Genomic DNA, 24,162 nt, shown 5'->3' with positions numbered 1-24,162 from the left:
CACTTCCTGCTGCAGAGCTTGCTCCATGTCATTCCTGCTGGATTACTCTGGACCAATAGGAAGCCTCGCTGGGGGCTCAGGGGCAGGTCTGCTGCTCCTATTGGCTGGGAGGACCGCAGTGGGCGGGGCTAAAGTGGTGTTCTGCCCAAAACAAGCAGAGTTCGTGCAGAAACACGAGTCTGGCCGTGAGACGGACAGACAGGAGGACAGACAGGAGGACAAACAGGAGGACAGACAGGCCGATGGACCGACAGACGGACTGAACGGAGAGCAGCTGCAGGTAGAAAAACTTTGGTAGAAGCAGGAAGTTTGTTCAGGTGAGAAACACCTGAAGAAGACCAGCTGCTGTTTATGCATCAACAGTTTACCTGCTCAGGTAACCAGAGTTTGTCCAGTCAGAGGTCTGCTGGAGGTTAGAAAGTCTGCAGGAAGGAATTTATTAATGACCAGAGCTCAAACTGACTTTACTGATCAGGTTCTAGGTCAATCAATCAGCTGATCGGTTCAAAAATAGTTCAAAATGTGGATCAGTTTCCTCAAATGTCTGGTTTAGTCCAAAGATCTTCAGTTTACTGTCACAGAGGAAAAAATAACAGAAAATATTCACATTAAAGAAGCCGGGATCACAGAATTTAGACTGATTTTATTTAAAAAATGACCCAAACTGTTTATTAAAATATCTGCTGATTAATTGAACTGAGTTTTACGACCAGCAGTTGAACAAAAAGTCATTTTAAAGTCGTCTCCTTTGACTTTCAGACTCTGTGATGGACATTTTCACCATCCTGGGATATTTTGCCGACAAAACAGTAAATATCTAATAAAATAATAGTTATTTTAGCCCTGAAGAGGCTCTAAAATGTAGATTTAACAGCAGAATTCAGGAAACATCACAAACAAACCACACAGAGAGTCCAAGTGGAGTCAGACTGGACTGAAACGAACCATTATTGGATTTATTTTCTGGATTACTTCATTAGTTTGGTCTGAAAAATGTCAGAAAACATTAAAAATGTGGATCACAGTTTCCCCAAATGTCTGGTTTAGTCCAAAGATCTTCAGTTTACTGTCACAGAGGAAAGAAACCAGAAAATATTCTGTAGTACTCCCTTTGCACAACTGGGTACTTTTCAAAGAGGAGTAGAGGAAAATATTTGAACGCTTGTATAGATTTTTTTAGAACACATAGCCGCCATTTATTTAACAATAACACGTAACCTTATGCAGTTTCATACCTTTTGTGAAATTTTATGATAACCAACACTAATGCAAAACCTTCCTTAGTCCAGTAGGATTCAGCTTGTTGGGAGTTAAATTGTTCTTTCCCTTATATTGTCCTTTAAGATGGGAAACTCAGCTCTTCCCTTATATTGTCCTCTCAATCAGTTCAGTTTGGGAAGAAAACTAAACATGAAACGAAATAAAATCAGAGCTCTGACGAAATAAACTAAATAAAATGAGACCAAAGTCTATCTACCCAGGTAGTGTGTTTCCTGTGGCTGTAGTGTGATGATTGTTCAGTGCTTATCTGTGTGATGGACTGAAGAACATGGAGTGAAAGTATCCTCCTAATCTGCAAGGCCATCCTCTGCTCACCTGTGATGTGCTCTTTGTCCGTCTGTGGCACGTCTTCTGTCCGTCTGTGGCACGTCTTCTGTCCGTCTGTGGCACGTCTTCTGTCCGTCTGTGGCACGTCTTCTGTCCGTCTTCTGTCCGTCTGTGGCACGTCTTCTGTCCGTCTTCTGTCCGTCTGTGGCAAGTCTTCTGTCCGTCTTCTGTCCGTCTGTGGCACGTCTTCTGTCCGTCTGTGGCACGTCTTCTGTCCGTCTGTGGCACGTCTTCTGTCCGTCTGTATGTCCATCAGCGGGTTGTGCAATAAACTCAGCTTCTTTCTCTCTCTCAGTTTGTCAGGGTAAATAAAAAACCAACCTGCAAGCAGGACAACAATAATTATTCCCTCATAATCTCATACATCACCAGATCTGGAATTTATACTCTTCAATGTTCTACAGTAATACATTTACAGAAGGCTCAAAGTTGCAATACATTAAACCGAACTTGCTGTAGACATGTAGATCATGCAGAGCAACATGACAAACATTTTTCTTCATTCCCTCGATTCATACTTTAGTTTGCATACCACAAGTCCTACTCCGATTGGTTTTTAATACGTCCTCTCACTAACTTCCAAAACTATATTCATCAACACAGAAAATAGCAAGCAAATACCGTTTATCCATGCCATTTCCATTTTACTCTTTGTAAGACAGTACTTCAGCTACGCTACATTAGCTAAGCTACATTAGCTAAGCTACATTAGCTAAGCTACATTAGCTAAGCTACATTAGCTAAGCTACATTAGCTAGCACGGCATGTAAAGTTTTTAACAACACTCACCGGAGAATAGGAAAAACAAAACCTTTAAATCCTTGACAATCCTTGACAAAACTTGGACCAGTTACTCTTTGTAACTCTGTCTAAAATACAGTTTGTTCAGAAGAGCCCTGAAGTTTACTGGTTTCTCGTGCTAATTAAGTCCGTGGTGTGTTTCATCCTCTACTTCTCTTCCGGCGGTCAGTGACCCTTCCTCTGGCTGCGGCGCTACCACCTGCCATCTGCTGGCGGGAAGTGGCTATTACATCTAAAAAATGAAAACAAGTTCATCCTGATTTAGGCTATTTTGAGTGGGTTACAATTTACACTGAAATCTCACTGGAATCACAGAATTTAGACTGATTTTATTTACAGATTAACAGTTTATTCTAAAATCTGCTGGAAGCGACCAAACTTGGAGCAAAAAATCTGGATTTATTCATAAATGTTCTCTTTCTGGATGAAAATTACAATTTTTTCTGATGGAGCTTAATTATGGAAAATGTTCATTAACAGGCTTATATTAAAGATTATTTTGAACATTGATTAAACAATTAGTTTTTTTGTTTCTAAAATGTGATAAAATGTTAAAAATGTAGATCAGAGTTTCCTCAAATGTCTGGTTTAGTCCAAAGATCTGCAGTTTGCTGTCACAGAGGAAAGAAACCAGAAAACATTCACATTGAAGAAGCTGAAATCACAGAATTTAGACAGGTTAAAACAAAGGAACTCTTTGCAGATTGATTTGATAAAACGTGTAAGAGAGAGACGAGTTTATCTAAAGGTTTCAGATCCGTTCCTGAACAGTCTGACTTCAAAAACATCTTCACAAAACGTCCCAAATGTCTTTTAGAAAGATTTCCTAATCAGGGACACGATAACTGATTCATGTACTCAGTAGAAAGAGTTTATCAGTTCTGATGATTCACAAAGTTGTGTTAATCTAGTTTTCTTAGTTTCATGGCCTCTTAACTCCTCCTGAGTGATTCCAGTCAACTACAGCTGCTGACTCCTCTGATCCAGTTTAAATAGAACCATTAGATCCACTCATTAGACTCAAACTCTACAGGGGGAAAGTCTGAGGAGCTCAGCAAAGATCTGAAGAAGTTCTGTGGTCAGATGGAACAAAAACTGAAGGTGAGGCCTTTAAGACAACAGATGTAGTGGAACTGAACTAATTCTGGTCCAGTTCACCTACATTTGTTGTCTTTCTGCCTCAGACTTGAGTTGCTTAAATTGATAGTATAATGATACCGCCACCTCCATGCCTGACGGTAGGTATAGAGTCCAGAGGAGTCAAAGATGAACCAGAAGACTGAGACCAGAAGAAACGAACTGAGGAGGAAACGGACAAATTTAACCAAATACTAGCATTTCTGTGTGCTGCATGGAGGTGGCGGTATTACTATCTGGGGTTTTTTTGGTATTTTTTGTTTGTTTTGTGACTCTGTTGTGTGTTTGTGTTGTTCAGGCCTACTGATAGAGGCTGATGATGGACCACAAACCTGAGACCCAGAAAATGACCACATACCTGCCGGGCAGCCCCACCTCAGAGACCCAGAAACTGGCTCCGCCCCCAGGACCAGGTAAGCTCACCTGCTCCAGCTAATATCACATACAGTCACAGGTTTAGTTTCACTGAAATATTATTTGATGATTACTTCATATACATGTTCAACCTGCAGGACCGACTCCCAAACATCCAGAGAGTTTCAGGTTGAACTGCAGGCAGTGTTTCCTCAGACAGACTGAGAGGAAAACCAAAGCTACTGGATCAATAAAATAAAGACAACATGAGTCCAACATTAGTATTAAAGTGGATTAAAGTGAAACTCAGGTTGTGTAGCTTCATCTCCGTCATCTCAGACTCTTTATGATGAAGCTGGAAGATCTTTATGGCTGATTTTATATGTCAGTCCAGGTCAGAGTGACCGAAGATAAAAGCCAGAAGAACACCTGAGACAGCGACGCTCACCTGTACAGGTATACACATGAACCAGTTGGAGGGTCACAGTGTTCCTTCAGTAGGAACCAGCTGGTTAACTAGTCGTGTTGTTTAACTAGTTGTGTAGTTTAACTAGTCGTGTAGTTTAACTAGTCGTGTTGTTTAAATAGTTGTGTAGTTTAACTAGTCGTGTAGTTTAACTAGTTGTGTAGTTTAACTAGTCGTGTAGTTTAACTAGTCGTGCTGTTTAAATAGTTGTGTAGTTTAACTAGTCGTGTAGTTTAACTCGTCGTGTAGTTTAATTAGTCGTGTTGTTTAACTAGTTGTGTTGTTTAACTAGTTGTGTTGTTTAACTAGTCGTGTTGTTTAACTAGTTGTGTTGTTTAACTAGTCGTGTTGTTTTACTAGTTGTGTTATTTAAATAGTTGTGTTGTTTAACTAGTTGTTTTGTTTAACTAGTTGTGTTGTTTAACTAGTCGTGTTGTTTTACTAGTTGTGTTGTTTAACTAGTTGTGTAGTTTAACTAGTTGTGTAGTTTAACTAGTTGTGTAGTCGTGTTGTTTAACTAGTCGTGTAGTTTAACTAGTTGTGTAGCTCATTTAGTTCAGTGGGTTTGTCTGACCAGGTGTGTCGCTGACGGCAGGTTTAAACTTGTCGATCAGGTAAAGCGTCGATCAGAGTTCTGATGTTCAGCAGCGGAAAGAAAAAACACAGAAATTAAAAACCTTTCTGGATGTTTTTTTGTTTTGAACAATTCTCTGTTATTTTACAGATTCTCTCTGTTTTGTTAAATTCCAAATAATAATAATCAGCAAAAGCACAGAAAAAAATATTAATTTAGATGCTGACTGCAAAAATAAATTAATAAAAGATGTCCAAATTGTCAATAATGTTCACATCTAAAATCTGTTTTTTTAAAAAAATTTGCTTGATAAAATTAGACTTTAAAATGACACTTTTTACTGTATTTAAATCAGCCTAAATATGATTTTACAAGTATTTGTTATTATTGAGAAGAAAAAAAGCAAGCAGAGATTAAAGAATAATAAATGCTTTATTTAACGGTTTCCTCTGTTTAGTTAAATTACAGAAAATGTCTGAAAAATTTACAAAAAAACTATTGAATTACATAAAAACTGAAGAAAAATAATGTCGACATCAATAATCTATATTATTTTATAAATGGTAATTTATTCTTTTACAGCAATTTACTGTTAAATGACACATTTATTTACTATATTTAAATATAAATATTATTTTATAGATATTTCCCATTATTTAAAAGTACTATGATGTATATTAGCGATTGATAGAGTTTTAAAACTATTATTATGACAGATTTTCCCATAAATAATAACCTAGAAAAGTCACAGCAAAAGTATTGATTTGTAAAAAAAATCCATTAAAAAAATGTACATATCTAAAATCAGTATTTTAATAAATATCAATGTGTGAGTGTAAAATTCCTGCGTTCTACTGTATTTAAATCCACTATAATCTAATTTTTTTAATCATATTTTTCTCTTACTGCCACTGTTTTTGCAGTTTTTGAACATTTCAACATTTTTTTCTGTATTTTTTTCCTCACTTCCTGAGTTTCGCAGTTTTTTTTTTTTTTTTACAGGTCTGTATTCAACATAAAATATTGAAACTTCCAGCTGAATTAAAACTCTGATTCCAGCACTTTTCTGCACAGTAACATCAGAATTTTCTGTCAGGTTGATGCTTCCTGTCTGAAGGTCTGAAGGTGGGTGTCGCTGAACCAAAGTGGAAAAATGAGACAGAAAACAACAAAAATGAGACACCAAATGACACACAAAAAGGCAAAAATGAGACACAAAATGACACAAATGAGACACAAAATGTCAAAAATGAGAAACAAAATCACAAACATGAGATACAAAATGTCAAAAATGAGACACCAAATGACACAAAGGAGACACTAAATGGACTAAAGGTGTGCAGGTGGGAGGTTCACCTGTACAGGTGTCATCTCGGGTGTTAAAAGGAGGGTTGGTCTGGTTTTTAATGCAGGTTTAGATAGTAAGAATGAAAGTGTTCAGGTCTTTTTCCAGGCAGCTGAAGTGAACCTAAAGCCTGGAACAGAAGCGATAACGGATCAATAAATGGCGTTCAGCTTATCGTATCTGAGCTGCAGTAAAAGCTAATCTCATCAGTCTGCTATCTGCCGCTGTAATAATCACACATCAGCATTATTCTGTCTGACCTTTACTTCCTCACACTCAGCAGCTTCAGGCAGAAAAAAGGAGGGTCTGCACAAACGTATTCCTGGAAATAACCATCAGACCTGCTGCTGTTTTCACTACAAAGTCCACAGAAACAGGGTTTATCATTAAATATTTACAGCAGCTTCTAAAAGACATGAAAAAGTTATTTAATAATCCAAAACATGCCATAAATTAACTTTAAAAACTGTAAAAGCTTCAAAGTTCACACTAGATGGCTGAAAACAAACCAGAGAACAGTCACTGAGTGGGAATCAGAAAAACATCATTATTATTATTATTATTATTATTATTATTATGTATTTATATAGCTGCATTTAACATAAATCATCTCAGGACACTTTAAATAGGAAGACGGAGACCTGAAGGATGAAATTATAGAATAAAAATAAAAACAAAAACCCAAAGATTCCCTTTGAGCAGCTCCAGACGAACCTCCAGCAGAACCAGAAATACATCAGTTATTTATTCAGTTCAGTGTTTTTAGAGATTTAGAAATAATTATCAGACCAGCTGATGGACAGACAGATGGATGGATGGACAGATTGACAAACAAACAGACAAACAAACACACAAATGGATGAACGGACAGACGGACACACAAACAGACAAACAAACAAACAGACAGACAAACCGATGGACGGACGGACTTCGCCGATCATCACAGAACTCCGCTGTGTCCCATGGCATAGTGAAAATAATTTTGTCAACATGATGCCACGAAACAGTAAAAATGTCCAAATCAGACAGAAAAAGGAGACTCAGTGGAAGACAAAGACCTCAGAGAGCTTTAGTGTAGAGAACCAGGTTCAGGGAGAGCAGACGTCTGCCTCGACCAGGCAGGGTGAGGGTTTAACAGAACAGACAGCAGAGAACATCAGAACATCGTCAGGATGGAGACATCCAGAGACGGACATTAAATCACTAAACTCAATGAACATTGGAACAGCGGGTTTCTGTAACTCCACGTTTTAAACTGAACCTCAGCTGATCAGATGTTTCTGGTCGCTGCAGGTTGTCTAGCTGAGAAAGCAGAAGATTAGAAATGTGACCTTTTATCTGATCACCTCGGGTCAGAGTGTTGTCATCTGACCTACTAAAGACAAGAAAACCTCTGAAACTGGAGAAGAACCATTAAAGAGTTTATGGAACCTCCGGCAGTTCAGATCCTCTAGGAGTCATTTTAATAAAAACCATCTAAAGTCTGAGTCCTCCTCTATGACAGTAAACTGAAGATCTTCAGGCTGAACCAGACATTTGAGGAAACAATCATCCACATTTTTAATCGTTTAGAACCAAACAGCTGATCGACTCCTCCAGAAAATAATGAATCAGAGTCAATCAGCTGTTTGGTTGTAAATGGTTAAAATGTGGATGATTGTTTCCTCAAATGTCTGGTGTGAAGATCTTCAGTTTACTGTCATAGAGGAGGACTCAGACTTTAGATGGTTTTTATTAAAATGACTCCTGGAGGATCTGAACCTCAATGTTTAAAACAACGACTGAAGGGATTCTACTGACGGTTCAAGGCTTGGTTCCAGTTTGTGAAGTACAGAACGGTGAGTTTTAACTTCTTGTAGTTTCCTCTCTGAGAGTCTGTTTGTGTTCCAGGATGCAGCTGGCTGGTCGTCATGGCGGCAGTGGCGGCGTCGCTCAGCGGCCTGATGCTGGGCTACGAGATGGGCCTGACGTCTGGCGTCCTGCTGCAGCTCCGAGGCGTCCTGTCGCTGTCCTGCCGGGAGCAGGAGCTGCTGGTCGGATCCCACCTGCTGGGCGCTCTGCTCATCTGCCTGGCCGGAGGTCCCGTCCTCGACCGCTACGGCCGCCGCTGCTCGCTGCTGCTGAGCGCCGCCCTGGTGGTGGGAGGAACCGTGGTGCTCGTGGCCGTCACCTCGCTGGCGGCGCTCACGCTGGGCCGGCTGATCGTCGGCATGGGGACCGCCCTGTCGGGGACGGCGGCGTGCCTCTACATCGCAGAGATCTCGCCGCAGGAGAGGCGGGGCCTGCTGGTGACGCTGTACGAGCTGATGCTGGTGGTCGGCGTGATGCTGGGCTTTGGCTGCAGCTACGCCTTCGCCTCGCTGCCCCGCGGCTGGGCGTACACCTTCGGACTGGTCGTCCCGCCAGCGCTGCTGCAGATCGGAGCGCTGCTGTTCCTGCCGCTCAGCCCTCGCTTCCTGGTCGCCCAGGGTAGGGTGGAGCAGGCCAGGGCGGTGCTGGCCAGGCTGAGGGGTGGAGTCAGTGAGCAGGTGGAGGCGGAGTTGAGAGACATCCAGGTGGGGCTGAAGGAGGAGTCAGAGCACAGCTTCTGGGAGCTGTTCAGCGGTAAAGCTAACCTGCGGCTACGCCTGCTAACAGGTGTAGCTCTGGTGTTCCTGCAGCAGGCGACCGGCCAGCCCAACATCCTGTCCTACGCCTCGCCGCTCCTCCGCAGTGTCGGCTTCAACAGCGATGCCGCCGCCACGCTGGCCTCCACCGGCTTCGGGGTGGTCAAAGTGGTGTTCACCGTCCCTGCCGTGCTGCTGGTCGACCGGGTCGGGCCCAAGAGCTTCCTGTGTGTGGGTGCCGTGGCCATGGGGATGTCTTTAGCCGCTCTGGGAACTCTGACTCTGCAGAGCCACACCCACCTGACCAGCCTCTGTAAGAGCCACACCCACCTGAACCACACCCACCTGCTCTGGGATCTAAACAGAACCGCTCTGGACCAGGACGACCTGGATCTTTACTCCAGTCAGCTCCCGCCTGAGTGGATCAGCGAGGAGGCGGCGGGGACAGAGGACCAATCAGGAGGAAGGACTCATGTCGAGGTGTCGTCATCACTGAAGTGGGCGTCGCTAATCAGCCTGCTGCTGTACATAGCGGCCTTCTCCATCAGCCTGGGGCCAAGTAAGTCCAGATGGAGGGAATAGTGGGGTTAGAGGTTTAGGGTTAGAAAGACCAAAGATCCAAGACCACCCTCAGTCAAAACTACAGCAGGTCCGCGGTTTACGATGTCCTCAACCTACGATGTTTCATGGTTGCATCCCCATCTCCCATAAATTTATTAAGAAAGTCTTGTTCCATTATTCCAACATAGTTGGCAAGTGGAGCGGACTTGGCGTCCTAGATGATGATTTTACCGCCATGTTAGCATAGGTGAGTGACAGGTACTTACGTACATATGTGAGTTCCGACTGAAGGCGAAAATCACATTACGTCGCGCTGTAGAAACGGAATTCCAACATAAGTTGAGACCCCCAGTATCTTCAAAACAAGTGTTGAAACTCAGTGCTCCTCAGTCCAGACTGAGGGAATAATGACCCAAAGACCACCTCAGACAAAACTACAGCAGGTCCTCGGTTTACGACGTCCTCCACCTACGGCGTTTTGTGGTTACGTTGCCAGAAAGTCCTGTTCCATCATTCCGACGTACGGCGTTCGCAACATTAAAACTAATTTCATACGGGAACTAGTTGGCAAGCGGGATGATGTCAGATTTTGAACTTTGGACACTTTTTATTGTCATGATCCCAAAACCTCAAGTGACCCCCAGAAACAAAAATAAATAAACGAGTGTAAAGGAGCTCTTTGCACTACAAAGGATCAAACATTTACATTATTGCACTCAAACACAGTGTCACAAGAGGGAGTATCATGCTCTGTGGAACTGGAGCTTTCCACAAAGTAAATGGAACAATGAAGAAGGAGGATCACCTCCACGTTCTTCAGGAGAACCTAAAACCATCAGCAGAAGGTTGATCTTGGACACAGTTGGATGTTTCAACAAGACAATGAGCCCAAACACACATCAGACGTGGTAAAGAAATGGTTCCATCAGGCTAGAATGAAGGTTCTAGACTGGTCTCCCCAAAGTCCTGACTTAAACCCATCAAGAACCTGAAGAACCAAGTCAGAAAGACCACACATGTAGTGGAACTGAACCAGAATTGGTGCCGTTCAACTACATTTGTTGTCTTTCTGCCTCAGACTTGAGTCACTTAAATCGATAGTATAATGATACTGCCACCTCCATGCTTGACGGTAGGTATAGAGTCTAGAGGAGTCAAAGATGAACTAGAAGACTGAAACCAGAAGAACCGAACTGAGGAGAAAACGGAAAAATTTAACCAAATATTAACATTTGTTTGTATATTTATGACCCATATTTCCAGAAGAACTTTAATAAATCTATAAAGAACCAAAATTCATGATTGTTTTAGTGAGAAAGATTCATGTTTCAATGGTTCCATCATAAATTCAGAGTTCTAGGAGTCACTGGAGACCAAAGACTGATGATAAACATGGACTTCATAGTAAATGTGAACTCTGCTCTGCTTCTCATTAGAGATCTTTCTGTCTTTTCACTGATTCTGTCCCTGAATGTGTCTCCAGTGGTGTATGTGGTCCTCAGTGAGATCTTTCCGATGGGAGTTCGAGGTCGAGCTGTTTCTGTGGTGTCAGCTGTGAACTGGGCCACAAACCTTCTCATCTCCATGACCTTCCTCACCATCACAGGTGGGTTTCACTGGTTGGTTTACTGAGGCCTGTACAGACGCTAAAACAAAGGACATAACTGAAAATATCATGGATATTTAATGATCAGAGTTCTACCTTCATACTGGGAATATTTCCAGAGTTCCAGGTCCTTGAAGTCCGTAGAGGTGGGTCCGGATTTATCACTTTTTAAAGGACTTTTCCATCATCCATTTTGAACAAATCTTGACATTCATTCCTGACATGTGAATCATTTGTAACAAAGTTTAGGTAATTTTGGACAAATTTTAAATCATGTGGACGTTTTTTTAAATCATGTTGGACGGAATTTTGGTCATTTTGGTCAGTTTTGAGTCATTGTGAAGTAGATATTGTTAGTTTGGCAAATCTGGAAAAAACGTTGAACACATTTTGAGTCATTTTTGGGCGCCTTTTTCTTTTTTTGTCATTTTGGGCCAAAATGTAGTCATTTAGGAGACGTTTCTGATGATTTTGGGTGACTTTTGGGGTTATTTTGGACGTCTTTTGACTAATTTCGCCCAATTTTTGAGTCGTTCTGGACAAGTGTAGAGGAAAAAAAGTTCATTCTGGGAAAAGTTTGTTGGTAGGTGGTTGGTCAGAACTATTAAAGATGATGGAAGAAGAAACCAGGATCATCTGGAGACACCATTCCTTTAATGTTGGATAAAATGATGATGAATGTCTTCAAAATGACTTAAAATGTTCAGTGTGACTCAAAATGTCCAAATGACCCCTCATAAAGCTAAAATTGACCAAAAAGATGAACATAATGACTAGAAATGTATCTAAAATGACTCACAAATTACCCAAAATGAGGAACCCATTGTCGAAATCACAGAAAACATTCAAAATATAACTCAGAAATTGACCAAACTGACTCCAAATCGTCCAAATGTACCAAAATATGTCCAAACTAAACAAATAAATAACCAAAATGAAGAACAACATACTCAAAACGGATCTAAAATAACTAGAAAATATTCAATATGACTCAAAAAGCTCATTCTGGGTAAACTTTCATATCAGCATGTTGGTGGTTGGTCACAACTATCAGAGATGATGGAAGGATCATTTTACACACATTTTCATTGTTCAGTTTAACAGAAACTTGTTCAAAAATGGTTCAAAAGTCGTCCTGAATGACTGAAAATGTGACTGCTGTTACAAAAATGGTTCAGAGCAACTCAAAATGTGTCTAATACGATAAAACTTGTTCAAAAGGAACCGACATTTGTTCAGAATGACATAGAAATAGTCTAGAATTACTCAAAAATGGTCAACAACAACAAATTTTTAAAAAAATTTTAATTTCAAAATTATCATTTTCGACAATTCTGGGTGATTTTGGAGAAGTTTTTGTCATTTTGGGCCAAAATTTAGTCATTTAGGAGATGTTTCTGATCATTTTGGGCGACTTTTGGGATTATTTTGGATGTCCTTTGACTGATTTCGCACAATTTTTCAGTCATTCTGGACAAGTGTAGAGGAAAGAAGTGCATTCTGGGTGCATTTTATGCTTGAGATCTTGAGGTTCTTCAGATATCTCATGTTTCTTTGGTTCCTACAGAGAAGATCGGCGTTCCCAACATCATGTTCCTCTACGCCGCCATGAGCTTCGTTCTGCTGGTCTTCGTCATCCTCTGCGTCCCGGAGACCAAAGGCCGAACTCTGGAGGAGATCTCCAAAGAGCTGGCTAAGAAGTGAGCGTCAGCGTGAAGGTTCTCGTCCATCTTCTGACCTGTGAGGCTCATTCTGGTTCTTTCTGCTCCAACAGGAAGAACTTCCAGCTGAGGCTCTGCAGGAAGGTCCAGCCCAAAGAGGGTCTGATCAGGACCAAGAGTCTAGCAGTGGTCTGAGTCAGGACGGACTTTTATTATCGCAGTAAAACATCTTCATCTTCATCTTCATCCACAGCTGGTCCTTGTCCTGCAGCTGCTTCCTTCAGTGTTTGTGGATTCATCAGATTTAAACTCTCAGGGTCAGAACCAGGATTACATCATGTAGAATAAACACGCCGACAGCCACAACTCTAAAACCAGCTGCTGGACTCTGAAGGTCCTCTGATTGGTCCAAAAAGTTTTTTCTGGGTATGTTTTGCATCTCTTTGCAGTTTCTTTGTGGTTGTTTTTGTCTCTTTTTGCTAATTTTTTTTCAATTAGTGGTCATTTTGCGTCTCTTTGAGGTAATTCGTTGTCCATTTGTTATGTTGCATCTTTTTACGGTTTCTTTATGGTTGTTTTTTGTCTCTTTGAAGTAATGCTTCATCTTTTTGTGTCTCTTTGCAGTCATGTTTCGTCTTTGTGGTCATTTCTGGTCTCTTTGTGGTTATTGTGCGTCTCATGATGATATTTTTGCATCTTTGCGGTTCCTTTGTGGTTATTTTGTGTCATGGTTTCTTTTGCATCACTTGGTTTTTATGTTTGTTCTCATTTTTCTTCTTTCAGTTTTTTTTGTCGGTTTGTGGTCATTTTGTATTTTTGTTCGGTTCTAATGACTTCAGACGCTACCAGTTCACCAAACGTTCTGCAGATGTTCTGATCCAGTCGTCTACATCACAGTTTGTCTCTTGGATCTGTTACTTGTTTTTACCTGCTGCCTCATAGAGCCCCCTACTGGCTGTTGCCATGGTAACCGGTGGTTTTAATGTTGTGGCTCGGTGTGTTTTATTCCAGATTTTACTCCCCTGAATGAAACTAAACCTACTTTAGTGTTTTCATTAGTTTTTTCCATTTTCAGCGAACTTTATGCTGTAGAGACACTAATTACCACTCATTCCTGATCCTTTCACAATAAAATCACCTCTTCAGGAACGAGAATTGAAAACCTCATCAGGTCTGTAGTGAGGTTTGGTAGAAAGTCTAACAGTAAATTTTGTAGTCGGAAGTTTGAAAAGATGTTTTTGTACTTGTGATGCCAAAATGTATATGAATTTATTAATTAACACAAAGAGGAATGTTTTAAATCCTGCTGTGGACGATCAGTTCATGATTAAAACGGCACTTTTTAGATGTGTTTTAATGAAAGCTGTAGAACTGCTGCTGCTGCTCTGAGATCAATGGACACAAAACACGCCGAGGCCTTTTCATCGGACTTTATTTTCATACAAAATACAAAAAATTCAAGTGTCATGAAGCTTCAGCTGCATCGTCGAACGTGTTCTTCCTGTCACGGGTTATTTACATACGTGTCGTCTCCATGATGATGCTGCTGCCGTTTCTCGTCACGTCTCTGCTGCAGCTCTGGACAGTTTTTACATCCTGATCCAATAAAAAGCTTCTTTTTCTGAATGTTAATAAAGCAGCAGCTGTGTTCAGTGAAAGCCGAGGAGATTCCTGTCCTGTTTTAAAACCAATAAAATCACAAACACGTGGAAAACAAACTGAACGAAACAAGAAAATCAGAAAGAGGTGCATAAAGTGAATCTGAGTCCACCTGGAACAGTCCAACATGGAGCTGAAAACGAGTGTTTTCTGGACGAATAATGAGCCGTTTGGTCTCGAAAATGTCAAAGAAAGTGGATCAGTGTTTTCCAGGATTTAGACTGTTTTTAATAAAATCATTGCTGATATTGATGAATGGCTGCAGCTCTGGTCGGATTCGTCTCTTTTAATGCAGATCTTTTGTTGGACGGAGATTCTTCCAGAGAAGAGGACGTTAAAGGTGAGTCTACGGATACCGAAGCTTTAAACTGTCGGAATCTTTATGTAAAAACGTCTTCAGCTTCTGCTCGGAGTCCAGAAGACGTTTTGTTAAAACCCAAAGATCCAACAGCAGGGTTCAAAGTGTGAGAGACTCGGCTGGGTTCAGTCAGAGGAGTTATCTGTAGGGATGAAACCAGTCCAGCGTTAAACCAATCCAGCGTCAAACCAGTCCAGCGATAAACTGGTCCAGCGTCAAACCGGTCCAGCGTCAAACCAATCCAGCGTCAAACCGGTCCAGCGTTCAACCAGTCCAGCGTTAAACCAGTCCAGCATTAAACCGGTCCAGCGTCAAACCGGTCCAGCATTAAACCGGTCCAGCGTCAAACCGGTCCAGCATTAAACCAGTCCAGCGTTAAACCGGTCCAGCGTTCAACCAGTCCAGCGTTCAACCAGTCCAGCGTTAAACCGGTCCAGTGTTCAACCGGTCCAGCGTTAAACCAGTCCAGCGTTCAACCAGTCCAGCGTTCAACCAGTCCAGCGTTCAACCAGTCCAGCGTTCAACCAGTCCAGCGTTAAACCGGTCCAGCGTTAAACCGGTCCAGTGTTCAACCAATCCAGGGTCAAACCGGTCCAGCGTTCAACCAGTCCAGGGTCAAACCGGTCCAGCGTCAAACCGGTCCAGCGTTCAACCAGTCCAGCGTTAAACCGGTCCAGCGTTAAACCGGTCCAGTGTTCAACCAATCCAGGGTCAAACCGGTCCAGCGTTCAACCAGTCCAGGGTCAAACCGGTCCAGCGTCAAACCGGTCCAGCGTTAAACCAGTCCAGCGTTAAACCAGTCCAGCGTTAAACCAGTCCAGCGTTAAACCAGTCCAGCGTTAAACCAGTCCAGCGTTCAACCGGTCCAGCGTTAAACCGGTCCAGCGTTAAACCGGTCCAGCGTTGAACCGGTCCAGCGTTGAACCGGTCCAGCGTGCAACCAGTCCAGCGTTCAGGTGCTTCTTCATTTGCAGAGCGGCTTCTGACACTCGAACAGCAGAGGGTAAACCTCCTCCACAGCCGTGGCCACGTTCTGCACATTTGGTCCTAAAGCAGAAAAATAAAACTAGATATGAGCAAAAGAGGCAACAAAAAACACAAACAGACAAACAAAACTGGCATTAAGGTTTAAATTGTAGGTGTTGTGGATCAGTGGAGGATGGACTGTCAGTGGAGTCTGGTGGTCTTAAAAAAAATAACTCATAAAAAACGCAATACTGCAACTCAAAGCTGCAAAATTGCCACTGAAAGACACAAACCCACCATGAAAATATGCAAAATCACTACAACAATGGATAGAATTACTACAAAAAGATGTAAAACTGTCACAAACCAATGCAAATCTGCTACAAAAAGATGCAAAATCACCACAAAAAGTTGCAAAATCCCTACAACTATGTGCAGAAACATTAAAAAAAACACAAAACTGCCAATAAAAGATGCAAAATCACCAGTAAAAAATGCTAAACCACCCTGAAAATGGGCAAAACCACCACGAAAAGATGCAAAATCATCTTTAAAACATGAAATCACCAGAAAATGATTCATAGCCACTACGAAAACATGCAAAAAACACTAGTAAATACACAAAACCAGCACAAAGTGATGCAACATTGCAACTAAAAGATGCAACATCACTACAACAACGTGCAGAATTACCACCAAAAGTTGCAGAACTGCCACAAAGAGAAGCAAAATGCCACAAAAGACACAAAACAACCAGAAAAAGATGTAGAATCCCTACTGACCAGAAACTAAATTTAAAGACAAAAACTGCCACTGAAAGATGCATAACAATCAATAAAAGATGCAAAATCCCTACAACTATGGACCGAAACAACATTTAAAGACACTAAACCACCATGAAAATGGGCCAAACCACCTCAAAAAGATGAAAACTCATGACAACAAGAACAGAATCACTGCAAAATGATGCCAAACTGCCACAAAATGACACAAACCCACCATGAAAAGATGCAAGATCATCTTGAAAACATGAAATATCCAGAAAATGACACACAGCCACTATGAAAAGATGCAAAAGCCACCATTATGTACACAAAACCAACATAAAAAGGCTCTCCTCTCTGAGGAACATTTGGAACCTCTGAGGACTTCATTTATTGGTCATTCTTTAGTTTCTCTCAGCTCTGGTCTGAGATCAGCTTCATTCCACAAAAACAGGAATAAAACTTTGAGTCGACTGAAAACAACAACATTCCTCCAAGAATTTACTCCACTAAGTTCTGAATGAGTAAATTCTGAGGAATTAGGTTGTCTGACTAGAGACCTGAATCCTTTAAGCTGCTGACTGGAGAAAGAGTGTGTTCTAGTGTGTGTTCTAGTGTGTGTTACCTGTAACAGTGATGCTGCCGGTAGAGAACACCTGGATGGTGGCCTTCAGGTGTTTGATCCTGTAGGTAGCAGCAGGATGGAGCTCTGGTTCATAACTGATAGAATAAAAACACATGAAGGCTGTAGTTAATAAAAAGACAGGAAATAAAAAACCTATGACTGTTTTAGATTCAATCAAGATGTTCCAAAATGACTCAGAGGTGTCCAGAAAGACTTGATACTTGTCCTGAAATATTCAAAAGATGTACAAAGAACAATAAAGATGGACCAACATGACTTGAAACTTGTCCCAAAATATTTTAAATTTGAGGAAAATAACAAACATATTTGAGTAAAATGACAAAAATGAATATTATTGGTCCTTGAAAATGGGGGAAAAGTCTTCGGTCAACATTTTCACCAAAAATGACTTAAACTTTGTCTGAAATTATTTGAAATTAACTTGAAACTTGACCAAAATGACTGAAAGTTGTCCAAAATAAGTTAGAACATGTCTGAAGTTACTGAAAATTGTTTATAATGACTCAAAGTTTGTCTAGAATGACTCAAAATGGTCCAAAATAACTTCACATCTCTAAAATGATCCAAATGGACTCACACTGGCATTTAGTCTTATGATCTAAAAACTGGAACCTTGTCTGGTCCAACTTTAAACCATCAGATTCTACTGATGTTAGAGTCTCAACAGTTGGACAAATGTGGACCAAAGACTGGATTTTAGTAGAAATATGGATCCATCCATAGATATAGACCTACAGGACCTTTATGGAGACACTAGACCAACCTGAAAATATCATTTTTGGACCATTTTCAGCCATTTTGGACAATCTTCATCTTATTTTTGCAAAATTTCAAGGAATTTCAGACAAAATTTAAGTCATCTTTGGTAAAAATATCAACTAAAAACTGTAGATTTTGCTTTTTTCCCATTTTAAGGGACAATAACTATACATTTTTGCCATTCTGGACCAATATTTATCATATTTTGCAAAAACTGAAAGTCTTTTGGGAAAAGTTTCATGTCATTTTGGTACATCTTTATCTTACTTTATACATCTTTGGAGTATTTTAGGACAAGTTTTGAGTCTTTCTGGACACTTTTGAGTCATTTTAGAACGTCTGATGAAACTATTCTGTCTGTTCTCAACACATTTCATGGATGTTGGAGTTTTATTTATGGAGATGTTGAACCATTAAAATAGCTTCACAGGTAAAATGTTTGAGGGTGAAAACAGAAAAAAAATCCATGTCTGAAAACATGAAATTCTCAAAAATTGACCTAAATATTTTCCAGAACAAATAACTAAATAAACTGTGAAGCAAACGCGAGCTGGTGGAGGACCACGTCTCCTGACTGACCCTCCTGTCAGATAAAGGTTGTGATCAGTTCTTCCACCACTAGAGGTCACCAGACACCAGCAGATGTTGAAGACCAGCAGGACCAGAGCTGCTGAAGGTAAACATGAAGACTGGAGGCTGTGTTCTGACGTCTCCAATAACGGTTACTGATCAGAGGAACATCCAGTGGAGCTACCTGGCGATGGGTCGGTTGTTCTTGGTGAAGTCTATGAGATGGATGGCAAACGGCATGGAGCAGACGGCCAACACGTTCACCACCCTGAAGGCCGAGAACCTCACCTGGAGATACAGGAGGACATTTACAGGTGAGCAGAGCCTGAGGTTGGAGGAGAACACTCCGGTCTGTTAGCTCAGGTCTACGAAAGTCACACTTAAGATGTTCACTGGATTCAGGAGAAATCTGAAGATGATTGCAACTTCTAGAGCAGGAAATTCAAAACTATTCTAGACTAGGTTCCACAATGACAAAAAATGGGACAAATAACATGAAACAAAACAAAAGAGAGACAAAAAATGGGCAAAAAAGTTACAAAGCGACAAAAAAATGGACAAACAACACAAGCAAGGCAAAAAGGAAACACAAAACAACAAAAACAAGAAACAAAACGACAAAAACAAAAGGACACAAGACAAAACTTAGACAAAAAAAGACAAAAAACAACAAAAACAAGGCAAAATATTACAAAAATAAGAAAAAAATTAGACAAAAAACACAAGCGAGACAAAAAGGAAACACAAAATGACAAAAACGAGAAACAAAACGACACGTCAGGCTTCAGTTCTTAGATGTTGGTTCCTGTGAAGTTCTCGTTCCTCACCTTGAAGCCAAGTTTCTGCAGACAGCGAGCCAAACGACGAGCTCCCAGCTTGGCCTCGTCCTCACTGGACACAGGATCAGAGGTTAGATCAATAACTGATCAATAACTGATCAATAACTAAAGGCCTCGTCCTCACTGGACACAGGATCAGAGGTTAGATCAATAACTGATCATTAACTGATCAATAACTAAAGGCCTCGTCCTCACTGGACACAGGATCAGAGGTTAGATCACATCTAAACTGTTCTGATAATCACTGATATCTGATCAATCAGTCTAATAATCTATCAGCTGAGACAAACGTAGAGCTGCAGACATGAATCTAGATTTATCTCACATTCTGGCTTCACTGAGCTTCTAGTTCCTGTAGAATTCATTTGTTGTTTCATCTTTTATTGCTCCGATAGAGGCTTTTATTTTGGAGACTTCTGACGTCCTGTAATTAATTTTATTTACTATTTTACTCGACTCCAACAGAAATCTGCACAAGAATTCCTGAGTGTTTGAGCACAAATGGTGAATAAAAAATCTGGAATCTTGAGTTTGTTTCTTTGTAAAGTGTTTTGCAGCATAATTAAATAAATAAAGATGATTATTACAAGACTATCACAGTTTGTGCTGTTATTATTAACGATGCTTTATTTCTATTATTTTACTACTTTTAATGCACTTTAATTGCTTAACTATGTTTTATTTCTATGATGATGTTATTTTTACCTGGTAGCTCCGGTGCAGATGATCTTTCCTGAGGACCAGATTGAAGCTGTGATCTTCGGTTTCCGGAGCTTCATCAGAACTTTCTGAAAACACACAGAGGTTCACATTTTAGTTTCCTTAAAAGGTACATTTAGCTTTCTGAAAAGAAACAAACCCTCAGAATCTAAACATGAACTTTTAGTTTAAAGATGAAACCATTTATCAGACATAAACTACAAAAACAGAACTAATCACTGGACTGTCAACATTCTGTTAGGAAAATACACAAATCTAAACCTAAAATTACAAGATTTCATCAATAACAATAAAAAAATCATCAAAAATTAAGTGTTTGTTCAAACCAGATTCTGTAAAAATGAAATATTCTGAGTTAAAACCCAACTGAGCTGTGGCCAACAGTTACCTGGAAAAATACAGAATACAGAGACTGGAGAGATGGAAATGGACAAATATCTGGAGTATGTGGAGATTAACCACCACCGCCAGCAAAAACTGTCAGAAAACGAGACAGAAAACCACTAAGTGGAAAAAACTAAGAAAAACAATAAGAAAGGAGATAAAAAATGACAAAGATGAGATAAAACTGTCACAAAATTAGACATAAAACAACCACTAAGACAAAGAAAATGGCCAAAATGAGACAAAAAACAATCTATAAAAACAAGACAGAAACTCACAGAGGGAAAATGAAAAATGACAAAAATTACACAAATATGTCACAAAATGAGACAGAAAACAACCACTGAGTGAAAAAAATTGTCCCAAAGACACAAAAAAAGACAAAAAAACAACAAAACAAGACAAAGAACGAGAGGAAGGAGATTTTAAAAAATGACTCACAAAACGAGACAGAAAACAACCACTAAGTGAAAAACAATAAACAACTAAAAAATGATAAATATGACATTTGAGGTATTTTAGACAATCTGTTAGTCATTTGGATGATTTTATTTTGTCCTTTTAGACTAATTTCATGTCATTTAAGATATTTTTAGTATTTTCTGACAACATTTTGACATTTTCAGTGAGTTTTGAGTCACTTTAGACCATTTAGACAAAGTTCAACTCATTTTGAACAAAGTTTTGTCATTTTAACCCAATTTGAGGCGAGTCCTACTGATAGAAGACATCTGAGTTCTCTCTCCTTCTTCATGATGTTCTGGTTCCTCAGAGCTGCAGGACTTTAGATTGAAACAATTGAAACAAGCCACAGTGCAGAAGATGACACGAACATCTCAGTGTTCAGAGGGTTACTACAGTAAAGTCATTAGATCTTACTAGAAGTTCCTCCAGAATAACTCCTCTCTGACCTTTCTAGAAGTCTCTCCAGAACAACTCCTCTCCTGTCTGACCTTTCTAGAAGTTTCTCCAGAATAACTCCTCTCTGATCTTTCTAGAAGTTCCTCCAGAATAACTCCTCTCCTGTCTGACCTTTCTAGAAGTTTCTCCAGAATAACTCCTCTCTGACCTTTCTAGAAGTTCCTCCAGAATAACTCCTCTCCTGTCTGACCTTTCTAGAAGTTTCTCCAGAATAACTCCTCTCCTCTGTGGTTTTCTCACCCCTACTTCGGGCTTGTAGATGACGTTGGTTCCCTCCAGGGCGATGGTCCTCAGGTTGAGGTGACACCTGGTCCTGAAGGTGGCCACCACGTTGGTGACGATGATGTCGAGTGCCTCGTCGCTGGAATCCATGAGGAAGTGTGAGGAGAGTTTGATCTACGCCTTCATCACCGACGCCACCGGCATCTCACTGGTGGACAGAAGGGGACGAGCTGAGGACGTAAAGAAACATTAGAAACGTTTCTGATCACGGATTTATCACAAATATGGAATAAAACCACGTAATAATCCGGCTACAACATTTTTGGTGCTTGATAGTAAAAACTGATGCTCCTCGTTTCCTGTCTGTCTGATAGAACATCATTTACTCTGATTTACAGCTGGATTTTGTGCGACCTTGTGTCTTGTTTTTGTCGCTTTCTGTCTCATTTTTGTCATTTGTGTCTCGTTTTTGTTGTTTTGTGCCTCGTTTTTGTGTCTTGTTTTTATCATTATCTGTCTCATTTCTGTCATTTTATGTATTGTTACTGTCGTTTTGTGTCTCAGTTTTGTCCTTTTGTGTCTCGTTTTTATCATTATCTGTCTCATTTGTCATTTTATGTATTGTTACTGTCGTTTTGTGTCTCGGTTTTGTCCTTTTGTGTCTCGTTTTTATCATTATCTGTCTCATTTGTCATTTTATGTATTGTTACTGTCGTTTTGTGTCTCGGTTTTGTCCTTTTGTGTCTTGTTTTTATCATTATCTGTCTCATTTCTGTCATTTTATGTATTGTTACTGTCGTTCTGTGTCTCGTTTTTGTCCTTTTATGTCTCGTTAGTCGTTTTGTGTTTCATCTTTGTCATTTTCTGTCTCGTTTGTCGTTTTGTGTCTCATTTTTGTCAACCTAAAATAAAAACCTTAATTATGCAGGATTTTTTCACCTCAGCAGCAGCAGATCATCCGGTTCCTCTTCAGAAACTAAACTGTGGCTCAGAGCTGGGCTCACTCAGACATCTGGAAAACATGGACATGACATTTTTTCAGGTCTTCTATGAGCATTACCACAGGCTAATATACAGGATAATATCTCTGCTGCTGTTTCCATCCAAGATAACAGGGAAATAAAACCCTTAAAGTTTATTTAATGTCGGTTTGAAGCATCGTTATGATCATATCCAAGCTGTGTTCATCTAATGAGGCTGATAGCTAATGTTGTTAGCATCACAAACCGGCTGTCAGCTGCTCTCTAACCACCTCAGCAGGAACTAAACTGTTGTTATGGTGAGAATCCAACACAAACTAACCACTAAAAGCAGACAATCCGCCCTGCTGGGCTGATAAACACCTTTTTTAAGGAGCCGTTAGTAACAAAGGCAGCAGCTAATGAATGAAAAGCTGTTAGCTCGGCAGGCTAGCAGGCTAACTGAAGAACAATACATTAAAAGATGTTCTTTAAAGGATAAATGGGAGCTAAAAACTGATGTTTGTATCTGAAAGGACACTTTAAAGTCTTCATCCACCTTATTTATCTGCGTCCAACTCAAACTTCAACCAGAGTTTGGGAACAAACCGCTTCAATCCGCAGACAGAGGACCGGCTAACAGGCTAACATCCGGATTCGACCATCCGGGTTCCGTCAGCTGACCTTCAAAATACAACTGTCAAAATAAAAGCACAAAATATTTTATATTTCTGTCTCACTTATACCCTTGTGTTGTTCTTCGTCTCAAAATTGACCCGTTTTAAAGTTTGAAAATGTGGATTCTTATAAAAATCAACCAAAATCCAGCGAATTGCGCTGGATTTTGGTTGATTTTTATATGAATGTTCTTAAAGAAAATATTAGAAGTTCTACTGATTGTTACAGCCTGGCTCGAAAGCTGTCACAAAACAGGGAGACAAAAACAGTGTGGTGACTAAAAATTACTTTATTGCAACCAACCAATCCAAAATGTGCACAACAAACCACAAACTGAAAACCCATATGCATGCAGCTGAAGCTCCCGCAGGCAGCAGCTTCTGTCAGAGCTGCAGTAGGAGACAGGGAGGTTCTATAGAGCTGAGCCACCTGATCCCAGGTGGAGATCTTCAGCTGACGTCACCCCCCCCCCAAAGATGAAGGTTCCCCCTACGAATCTCAGACAACACAGAGGTAGTAATTTGTCACCATTTTCCTAAATACGCACATGTTCCAAACATCGTTAAACAAAACAGCTACACCTACAATTCAGTCCCTTCAAGTAAACAATTTCCAGGTCATCATACTCACCAATCCTATGCAGACCCCACCAGCCAATCCACCATCTCCATGCTGCACCCAGCAACCCCTGTCACATGGAGAAGCACTTTGAGTGTAGGAGGACAGACAGACAGGGACCAGAAGGACTCTGCATGGATCTAATGAGCACAGTTTACCAACCAGAGCTCTGGACAGACAGCCACCACATTTCAGAGCCTTTACTGTGGCGTGCATCCAAACAGTGGGACCACACACACAAAAAAACACGACTATGGCCAATATTCCATTACCAGTTCATGCACTCCTTCCTCCCCTTCACAGGACGGGTGCTGCAGGGTACAGGCTAAAGCAGACTGAAACCTCAGTTTGAGGGTCATACAAACACTGTTCACTCCAGG

At 40.5% G+C, this 24,162-nt stretch overlaps 2 protein-coding genes across 4 annotated transcripts; one reads left to right on the top strand and one right to left on the bottom strand.

The window, feature by feature from the left end:
• Positions 1 to 126: 126 nt before the first annotated feature.
• On the top strand, positions 127 to 14,380 carry slc2a12 (solute carrier family 2 member 12). 3 transcript variants are annotated; one of them, XM_055016020.1, is made up of 7 exons: positions 127 to 280; positions 3,845 to 3,959; positions 8,176 to 9,450; positions 10,936 to 11,058; positions 11,178 to 11,204; positions 12,626 to 12,758; positions 12,833 to 14,380. In XM_055016020.1, exons 2-7 carry the CDS (start codon positions 3,863 to 3,865, stop codon positions 12,912 to 12,914), a joined length of 1,737 nt encoding a protein of 578 aa, XP_054871995.1. In that variant the 5' UTR covers positions 127 to 280; positions 3,845 to 3,862; the 3' UTR covers positions 12,915 to 14,380. The 3 variants fall into 3 exon arrangements, with proteins under 3 accessions (XP_054871995.1, XP_054871997.1, XP_054871996.1); XM_055016021.1 differs by having other exon boundaries at positions 234 to 376; XM_055016022.1 differs by lacking the exon at positions 11,178 to 11,204.
• tbpl1 (TBP-like 1) lies at positions 14,135 to 23,159 on the bottom strand. The gene is made up of 8 exons (XM_023295473.3): positions 23,046 to 23,159; positions 22,467 to 22,539; positions 21,546 to 21,757; positions 19,986 to 20,068; positions 19,269 to 19,332; positions 18,626 to 18,729; positions 17,092 to 17,186; positions 14,135 to 15,783 (listed from the first exon to the last, which is right to left on the bottom strand). Exons 3-8 carry the CDS (start codon positions 21,675 to 21,677, stop codon positions 15,701 to 15,703), a joined length of 561 nt encoding a protein of 186 aa, XP_023151241.1. The 5' UTR covers positions 21,678 to 21,757; positions 22,467 to 22,539; positions 23,046 to 23,159; the 3' UTR covers positions 14,135 to 15,700.
• Positions 23,160 to 24,162: the final 1,003 nt, after the last annotated feature.

Source organism: Amphiprion ocellaris, chromosome 12, assembly GCF_022539595.1.
Source record: "Amphiprion ocellaris isolate individual 3 ecotype Okinawa chromosome 12, ASM2253959v1, whole genome shotgun sequence".
NCBI classification, from domain to species: Eukaryota; Metazoa; Chordata; class Actinopteri; family Pomacentridae; genus Amphiprion; species Amphiprion ocellaris.
Note: the sequence above shows the minus strand (reverse complement) of the source record. Positions and strands in the feature narration are given on the sequence as shown.

Excerpts from the sequence above, each read along its gene's own strand:
- slc2a12 (XM_055016020.1), top strand. The coding sequence starts at position 3,863 with ATGATGGACCACAAACCTGAGACCCAGAAAATGACCACATACCTGCCG. Across the intron at positions 3,960-8,175 it reads GGCTCCGCCCCCAGGACCAG|GATGCAGCTGGCTGGTCGTC; the intron begins GTAAGCTCACCT and ends TTTGTGTTCCAG. Across the intron at positions 12,759-12,832 it reads TCCAAAGAGCTGGCTAAGAA|GAAGAACTTCCAGCTGAGGC; the intron begins GTGAGCGTCAGC and ends CTGCTCCAACAG.
- tbpl1 (XM_023295473.3), bottom strand. The coding sequence starts at position 21,677 with ATGGATTCCAGCGACGAGGCACTCGACATCATCGTCACCAACGTGGTG. Across the intron at positions 18,730-19,268 it reads TGCAGAAACTTGGCTTCAAG|GTGAGGTTCTCGGCCTTCAG; the intron begins GTGAGGAACGAG and ends CTGTATCTCCAG. Across the intron at positions 15,784-17,091 it reads CGGCAGCATCACTGTTACAG|GACCAAATGTGCAGAACGTG; the intron begins GTAACACACACT and ends TTTCTGCTTTAG.